Source organism: Aythya ferina (assembly GCF_964211825.1).
Source record: "Aythya ferina genome assembly, chromosome: 2".
NCBI lineage: Eukaryota > Metazoa > Chordata > Aves > Anseriformes > Anatidae > Aythya > Aythya ferina.
This window is the reverse complement of record NC_140297.1, coordinates 53,624,089-53,633,401: the sequence shown is the minus strand read 5'-3', so window position 1 is coordinate 53,633,401 and position 9,313 is coordinate 53,624,089. Positions and strand designations below refer to the sequence as shown.

The 9,313-nt window shown below is 40.6% G+C and overlaps 1 protein-coding gene across 1 annotated transcript; it reads right to left on the bottom strand.

Moving 5' to 3' along the window:
• Positions 1 to 418: 418 nt before the first annotated feature.
• Positions 419 to 8,722, bottom strand: PAK1IP1 (PAK1 interacting protein 1). Its single transcript, XM_084510053.1, has 10 exons — positions 8,496 to 8,722; positions 7,600 to 7,762; positions 6,561 to 6,681; positions 6,391 to 6,465; positions 5,693 to 5,745; positions 5,085 to 5,230; positions 4,898 to 4,995; positions 3,434 to 3,533; positions 1,685 to 1,811; positions 419 to 935 (listed from the first exon to the last, which is right to left on the bottom strand). The coding sequence occupies exons 1-10, from the start codon at positions 8,574 to 8,576 to the stop codon at positions 775 to 777; spliced, it is 1,125 nt and encodes a 374-aa protein (XP_084366179.1). The 5' UTR covers positions 8,577 to 8,722; the 3' UTR covers positions 419 to 774.
• Positions 8,723 to 9,313: the final 591 nt, after the last annotated feature.

Genomic DNA, 9,313 nt, shown 5'->3' with positions numbered 1-9,313 from the left:
ACTGACGTAAACACTTCCATCTGAACGTATGTAACGTATTCTGACCAAAAGATTTCAATGATGTGAGCCCATAAATCAACTCCTGGGAAAAAAAATGAACCTAGACTGTATGTCAGGGTGTGAGGACTTCAAAAATGATTAAATGCATGGAGTATACAGTAAAAACAAACAAACAAACAAACATTCTTCTTATAAACACTATGTAAAACTCCATGTTGAGAACTAAAAATATTTTTTTGTGAATATATGATTGGAAAGTTTAAAGTCATTTTAAATTATTTAAATTAAGTATTTTAATTTATTTAAAGCAATTTTAAAGTATTTAAATAAATTTTAATGTTTCTTTTTACAGTAAGAGAATGCATGACAAAGGCAGATCCTATTCTGAGTGAATTTCAGTAAATTTCTGACACAAAAATGAAAAACCGTAGGTATCTTTAATATGCATTTAGCTGAGACATAAATGTACATGAGACAGGTTTAGCTATTTTTATCATTTTAGCTGGCTATTTCAAAGTCAGTTAAAAAGTGTATGCTGTTGTAAATATAAAAATATTACACACTATGAATTTATTTTTGCATCATTCTTTTAGGAAAAGTTGCCATCTCTTTTACTACCTTCACGAATGGTCAATTTATCTGGGTAAAAAAAAGTAATTACTTTTAACAATCATATCAGTTCAGAGGTATCTGTCCTGCCAGGGGTTTACATCCTTGTAAAAACTACAGCAACACCAGCGTTTACTTCTTATTCAGGAGATAAAGTAGTTGCCTTCATTGTGAGATATTGTGTTTCTTTTTCTTCTTTTGCACTGGGGTTTCCAATTTTCGCTTCTTTGGAGTAACTTTTCTATCCGTTTTAACCATTTTATCACTTTTATCTGTCCGACAAACTTTCTTTTTCCTGACTACTGATGATTTCTCATCTTCATTTGCTGAAAAAAAAAAAGCAAGAAATTATTCACTCTGGTATTTGTTTCCGCTTTGTAGTCTAAAACGGCACAGAGACTTTTTGTATCTCCCAATAAAAACAGGGGACTGTAAATAATATTTTATTTACAGTGGAGCATGCAATTTATGCTACTTTGGATTGTGATATTAAAATATCTAAAGATCAAGTATGTAAATAAATTACTATACAGGAAAACAACAACAGCAAACAAACAAACAACCAGGAACTAGCCAAACAAAGGCCAGACTTCCCAAGTTGGCCAACTGCTTTGGCAGTTTTGTTCATAGGAAAAGCAGACACACATTTCTATCAAACATTCTTTTCTTATCTGTCTCAAAAGTTTCAGTGTCTTCCTCTGTATGTTATTTGCAACAAGGAGAAATAAAACTTTCATATAATAGAAATGAAAAGAGGCTTATGTCCTCTATATATCATGTCACAATATATCGTGTAATAAGTTTCAACATACAGAAGAACTGTTGCCCTCAGTCTCATACCATCACTCAGTCCCTGTGTCTGTCTTCTTACACTAGTTTCCATAGTTGTGGCATTATGTGCAGGCTTGAGACACTATCAGATGGGAATGAGTATCTCTGTATGACTTGGCAATGTCATATCCCCAATTCTTCAAGCTGCCAAAACTTTTTCCAAGGTATACAGCAAAAACCTCCTGCTTGCTATCTTTTATTTCACAGTCGTATTAACAGCTGAAAACACAGACAATTCTATTACCTTGAGATGATGTTGCTGTCTTATCACAATTTTCCTTCAATTCTAAACCTTGGTCAAGCCATACTGCAAGACATGTCAGCCTAGCTTTGGTGTTGACTTCACACAGTAAAGACGGTGCATTTTTAATCTAAAGATAATACGTGAAAGAGGTTAATTAAACATTACTTCATTTCTGTTTAAATTTATTGCAGTATTTAAACTGAGAAAGTATTTTACTGCCCAACTTCTTTTCTGGGCAATGTTAAGACGCTTAACGACATTTAGAACCAGAGGCTGTCTACAGGTTAATGGTCACACTGTTGCAGTCCTGTTCCTGGTACCATTGCTCAGTGCTGGTTTTATAAAAAACTCCCAGCAGCTTTAAGAGCATATCTTGATAAGCAAGGTCACTGGGCTTCAGGCATGTAGAGGTGGTTAAACATGATAAATAAGTAGATGAGTCACAGGCCCACTAAAAATATACATATATATATATATATATAAATATATATATATATATATAAAATAGTTAATGGTTTCAGAAGTTTCTCCACAGTAACAGGTGGTTTTAGTACAGTTAAAATAATCTGAATTAAGTTATTGGATCAGGTTCCTTTTCTACCTCACAATAACATGGCTGCTGATTAAACATAATCCCTTTGTAGTGTGGTGTGTTTCAAACAGCTTAACTGTACCCATATCAGTCAGCTCTGGGAATGGCTGAGCAAATATCCTATTACAGGTATCAGGGATAAAGCAAACGCATATGCAGTATAGCAGCATCAAACTATTAGAAACTATTTGTAGTAGGATATTCTACCTCACAGAGCTGGGCATAGCAGCCCACAGAGTTACACAAGGTTTTACAAAATTTTGCCTACACAGTAAAAAGAAAAAAATTATACATTTGGTCAAAGTAAAGACAATGTTACAGAGAAAGTTAAAGAGTTCCTTGATCACTATTTCAATCATGTACAAGTGGAACTGAGGTTTCAGATGAAGGGAAAAGAGGGATTTTCACTATTCAACTTAAAAGTATAAAAATCATCAAGAGGGCTGAAGTTAAAAACAGGCAAATTCAGACTTGAAATACAGAGTTATATATTTGAACTGTTTAAGATACTCATAGTGGAATATATTAGATCCCTTGTTATTAGGCATTACATTTTTAAAAATCTAATTCTGACTTTGAAAGCAAAACAATAAACATGGGAAACTTTGAAGATAAAGCACAATTCCTGGCGGTGCTCAGAACTGTTTGCACATACAGCAAGTAGAAGTACCTAGTATATTAACGCATTTGAGTTTTTCAGCAGGACAACTTTTTGCCTTACATGAACTATCACCACCCTCAAACCATAGATTTTATTTTTTTAAAAAGATTAGCAACAGTCACCAGCACTACAAAAGTTCACAGCGGTCCTTAGAGCATATGTAACCGTTTAGAGAGTTTGGCCAGCTACCTCTGAAGAAAAGCATGATTTCATGTAAAGAGAAGAGCTTCCCACTATCATCTGATTTTACAGCTTGTAAAGGTAAATATACAAATATAAAAGGTAAATATACAAATATACAAAAATATACTACTGCTTAAAAAAAGTGTAGACATATACATCTGTATTGAACATGTAAGAAAAAAAGATTAAAACATCCAGATTAACAAATAAAATTCCACCAGTGATTTAAAATTGATCATTATAACAGAACAGTCTGCAATTTTGATTGTCTGGTGTTTTTCCATAAATGCACCAAGCAGTTTAATAGACCAACCTTATTAAGATCCAGATTCCAGACTTTAATGTAACCATCACTGGATGCAGTAACAATAAGATGTTGTCCTTCCCTTTCAAAGCTATAGATATCTTTTATTCTGTGAAGAAAATTTAATACTCGGTTACTTTATAACATGACAGTTTGCTTCAGACCAGTAAATTGACAGCAGCTGAAGATGAACAGGCAACAGTGTAAAATCAATTTGAACACAGGAGCTTCAAAAGGTAATCTGTTTTGAGTGCTGTCACTTACAGTAGGAATACATGCCTTTATTAGGCAGGTAGGATTCAATTCAGAACACCTTAGTATTCTTAAGCACACACTATTAACCACATCAGTGATATTACAGCTCATGCTTTTGTATTTTGATGAGCTCAAATCAGCACTTGGATGAATGTTTGGTACCTGACAACAACAGAGAATATGTGATTACCCTTCTATTGTCTGGATTTCACACAGAGAAAAATTATACATATGTATATATATAAAAAGACATGATCCATATAGATACATAAACATATTACATATATATATAACAGGCATTTGATATAAACCCAAATAATTTAGCAGAACCTTTTCTGTTTTGGTGTACTACCTACCAGCTTTCCACTGCAAAGCTTTGTTACACCAGGACAACCAGCCCATGGCTTTAGAGACACCAGTGGCCTCTGAGCAGCTCCACACCAGCCAGATGTGGGGGCTCAGTTTCAGATATTGCTACAGGGATGAGCCTGCTGGGTAATTCAGGCCCAGAACTCCCAAAGGGACAACGGTAACAAGGACTGACCAAGATAAGACAGGAGGACATCACCAGATGTCTTATTACCAGATTTGCCTGTCTGGTATAGTCCAGTTTTGCAGTTGAAACCCTGTAGAGCAATTTTCATCTCCTGCCTATGAAGTACTACAGAACCCCATCGTCCCATAAAGATTTTGGTAGTATAAGTTGTAGAGGTATATCAGTTCAGACAAAAGAGAGCTTTCAGGAGAGAAACGGAGAAAAAATCTTCCTCCTTAAAAAAACATAGAGCCATACCAGTACATTTTGATTTTCTATTTAAGACACAAATTTAGATATGATCTACACTGATCTTATATTTAAGATCTAAATATTTCATATGCATACGGCACTTAGATTGCAAGTTTAGAACTGTAATATTCCTAATTCTACACCCAGTGGTTTTTGTAATGTGTGTGGAAAACCCAGCATTTGTGCTTATACCAAAAGCAAACAAATCTGTCCTGAATTTGGAATTTAGCACATAAGTAAATTTGCTTTTGATAAGGAAACAAAAGCAATAGTAAAATATGCTGAACACTGCAAGTCATGGAAAGTAGTATACTGAGTACTCAGTTTTCCCATAAATATTTAAGTAGGGAATAAATATAAAATATAAATATAAAATAAATACAAACATTTATAGTACAAGTATAAATATTTATAATATAAATATAAAGTACCTGTTTTCATGAGCTTTAAATTCACACAAACATTTTTGGGAGTCACAGCTGTAGAACCTTACAGTTTCATCATCTCCGGCTATGGCAAGAATAGAATCCTTGGAAAGGGAAAAATGAAATGCGAGTGTGATTAAATGCATGTGTTTCAGTGCCGTTAACTCTCAGCACCTTTCCCTTTTGTACTTACTGTAATAAATCTAAGCGAAGAAATTCTCTTCTCTGTTGTGATAGTGCCAGTGATTGAAGCTGTGTCCAGTCTGTAGATGTCCACTTTATTTGATATCACAGTCACATACCTCTCTCCATCAGGGGACCATTTAATTATGTGGGCATCTGTACACAGAGGAACATTTTTATACACATGTACACCCTTTTTTGCATTCTATATTGCATGAGAATCTAACAGTTAAAATCTTTATAAGCACTAGACACTGCTTTCTAGGTAAACCTGAGAAAAACACAGAAAAAAATCAAGTAACACAGAATAAACAAATAAAACTATGCTCTTAAATATTCATTTTTGATTAGCAGGAAAAAAAAAAATGCCTTTTTCTAAATGTCCTGACATTAAACTTCAGGGGAAAAAAAAGGATGTTTACTGTAGTATCACTATGTTTTCCTTCTGGTAAGTAACTATAAATAAATATTACTAAGGACATGGGCTTGACAGCATGTGTGAAAAAGACATTGTAAAAGTAGTGTGCAATTAACTGACTTGTTGATTAACAAAAACTGGTTTTCTTTACACAAAAAAAAAATATGTTTTTTGGGGAGGGTTTAGACTGATAAACTTACTTTGCTTCAGGTTTTTGATAAAGGCTGGTCGTCCTTCTACAAGATTCCAAGTTCTGAAAAACAATAGATAATGCACATTCCGTTTAAAAACAGCATAGTGAAACTCAAGTCCTATCTGCTGACATGATGCATCTGAAGGAAGCTTTTAAGCATCTCTGTGCATTTCACTGCCTTCCTTAATGCAGGAGAAATTGATGACTTGATATACTGCTTGCACACTATATGGTTGAATTTCTGCTATTTATTTTATAAACCGCTGCTTGCAATGTTGGGCCCAAAAGGAACCCAAATACCAGTTTGTCCTGGTAATGTAGCATCTTATATGCTTAAATCACACACATACAGCAATATGTACACACTGCAAGTTAAAAACTACTTTTCTCACACTTAACAAAACCTGACAGCTTTCAGAAGTTTAAATAATCTGTGTTCCAAAATGCAAATGCATTCATACATCTACAGGTGACTATAAGGAGTAAAAGCACAGCAAGAAGCTAGGATCAGCAGAGACCTTTTTAAAAAGATTTTACAATATTGCTGGTACTTAAAACTTAGAAAGACAAACCAATGATCTCATGTTAAAATACACTTTATCAGCGCTGCACAGTTTAGTCACAACATGGAATTGCTGTTTTTAACATAACTTACAGAGTTACTGAACTACAATTCTCAGCATTTCTTCATCAGTTTCAACTCACCTTAATGTTTTATCTGTTCCTACTGACAAAGCTAGTTTCCCAGAAGGATGAATAGAAATAGATGTCACATGCCCTCTAATAAAAACAAAACAATGTATTAGCCATATGTATTATTCACAAGGAAAATAAACAGGAAAACTCATGTGAACATGCAGATTTAAGAAACTCACTTATGTGCCTTAATGGATTTCAGGCACTCCCATCTCTTTGTGTTCCAGATACAAATTAGTCCATCTTCAGCTCCGCTCAGTAGATGTGAAGTACCATAGAACTCCAGACATGTTATTGTGCCTACAAATCCAAACCAGAGCTATCAGCAGAGTTGTACGTACTGAACAGTTACCACACAGGGAGAACGTATTAGTTAACAGAGATGCTTCTAACATCAAAACATGCCAGCTAGTACCCTACTCTTGGGAAAAGCCAAATTCCCCAGTATTTCTTCACAAAACCAAACTGCCTGGTTCATTCTCTGTTGAGAAATATTGAGAAATAGCAGTTCTCAACCACTGTGGTGCAGGTGATGCATGGCCTCTATCCCTGATACGCAATGTTTTTACATCAAATCCCTGCTTGTGACACACAGCTGAATTTACAGGTACCATGTTCAGTCTAGTTCCACGTCCTTCCTGGTTATCAGGATAAAAAGGACAATCAGGATTGAGCCCCATATGACCCAAACATGTTGAGTTGGACTAGCATTAACTGCTGTTTTTACAGCAGTAATTTAGCAGGCTCACAAAGTAGGCAATGTCCAAGGTTAGCTCTTCTGGCAGCAGCAGCCTGCTCTTACAGACAAACTGTTTCCTTTGGGTGGCTGATGTGTGTCTGTGACAGGACAAGGACACTGGGAAAGATGGTTGTTGGGAACAGGCATGCTCTAGATAAACTGTCCTTGTAGAACAAAAATCACTCATGAGGCATTTGTTGGCCATAACTTCTGAAGCAGTTAAAACTAAAAATAATAGCAAGAAGCAGCTGTATTTGTGGGCTGATGCCCAGAAAAACTTGTGGATTTTTACGCTCAAAAGTTTTTCTTGCTTGTATAATCAGGCCATCACAGCTACAATACCATCACTATTAAAGCCTGAAGTCTTATTAAAAGCGTGGCAATTTAAAATTTCTTCAGAGATGATGTTCATTACCAGCTGTATGTTTCAGCTATGAACTTCCATCCTTAAGGCTCACCGTGAAGAAAAGCCCCCTTACCATTATGCTGCAGCAGTGCCCCATGCTCTACCTTCTTCTTCATGTCATAAATCTGGATCGTCTCATCCCTGCTCCCAGTGACCACGTATCTGTTATTCACGGCTACCGCCGACAACGAGGCAGTGTGGGCATGGTGTGTAAAATCGGGGACAACTGTCCAGGGCTGTAAAGGAAACAGAAAGCAAAGGGGTCTTTCTGAAGATCGCTGGCTTCATCGCTTCAAGATTGTCAAACCGTAAGGTTTAAAAAATAAAGAAAGAAAAAAAAGGAGAACCTGAAAAAGTGTAAGTGCAAAATGTGAAGAATTTATATTGATGCACCAGGTTTAGTGGGATCCTGTTAACATGCTTGTGAGATAACTGGGAGTGATTCAGGTGTCTGCGCCACCCCTTGCGCGCAGCGTTGGGTTTGGATGAAGCAGTGTGTGCACAACAACCTGTGCAAAGACAAACCTGGCTCCGAGGGGGGCAGATCGCCCCTCCTGCACCACCACACGCTCCTCACACACCTCCCACCCCGCGCCGGCCCTCAGGGCCCCCCGCTGCACCCATTTTACCTCAGCTCCGCGCTGAGAACCCCGCGGGGGGGGCAGCAGCGGGCAGAGCAGCCCCACACACACCCCATACCTCACCCTATACCTCACCCCACACACACCCCACAACCCCGGGGACCCCTCGGCCAAGCACCGAGGCGGCAGCGCCCTGGGGCCGCTCCCCCAGCCGGGGGCCGAGCCTGCCGCCGCGGGCAGCCGCCCGCCCCGCCTCCGCGGCCATTTAAGAGCCCCCCCCCGGAGCCATCGCGGCGGCTGGAGCACGGTGAGTAGCGGGGCGGGTAATGGCGGCCGCGCTCCTCGTCCCCTTCTTTCCTCGCTTCCCTCTCCTCCTCGCCGCTGTTACCTCGTCGGGCAGCGCGGCGAAGCCGAGCAGCACCTGCTCGTAGCAGCCCGCCACCACCTCCACCGCCGGCCCCGCCGCCATTTCGGGGCCCTGCCGCCCTCGCCGCCCGCCTGTCCCCGCCGCTGCCCGCGCGGCTGGCGGCCGGCGGCGACTGCCCTGAGGAGATGGCGGCCGCCGGGACCCGCTGGTGGCCGGCCGGGGGCGAGGCGAGGCGGCCGGGGGAGTGAAGAAAAAGGGGAAAGAAGGCGGCGGGTGCAGGCTCGGCGCCGGGCAGCCCGGCGGGGAGGTCCTGGCGGGGCGGAAGCGGGCTGGGGGGCCGCTCCCGGTGGCGAGAGGCGTTAGTAGCGGGGAGGGGAGCGAAGGGGAGCGGGGAGGGGGCGACAAAACGGGTACGGGGCTGTGGGGGCGGCTTCTGCCTCCCCACAGCGCCGGGACGGGCCCCCGGTGCGGGGGGGGGGGGGGCTGTGTGTGTATGTGGGAATAAGGCAGCCTCCAGCCCCGCAGGCCGCCTCCCGCAGCCCTGCTTCATTATATTTTATTACATTTTATTTTATTTTATCGTTTTGGGTGTGTTTTGTGGCTGTTAGCACAGCAATCGGTGGGAGCGCGGGTGGAGCTGGGGCGGCCGGGGAAATGCGTCACGGCCCGGCCCGGCCCGGCGCCGCCATCCCGCTGCTCGCAGCAGCAGCGCGGGGACGGGTTCGCTGTGTAAGCCAGCCAAAAATAATGCGAGAGTTGTCGAGGCTGGAGGTGCCCCGCTGTGCTTGAAGCTGGCTGCAGCCATAGCCTGGGTAGAGGTGTATATGGGAAGCGTTACG

Excerpts from the sequence above, each read along its gene's own strand:
- PAK1IP1 (XM_084510053.1), bottom strand. The coding sequence starts at position 8,576 with ATGGCGGCGGGGCCGGCGGTGGAGGTGGTGGCGGGCTGCTACGAGCAG. Across the intron at positions 6,466-6,560 it reads AAATCCATTAAGGCACATAA|AGGGCATGTGACATCTATTT; the intron begins GTGAGTTTCTTA and ends TGTTTTTATTAG. Across the intron at positions 936-1,684 it reads GACAGCAACATCATCTCAAG|CAAATGAAGATGAGAAATCA; the intron begins GTAATAGAATTG and ends TTTTTTTTTCAG.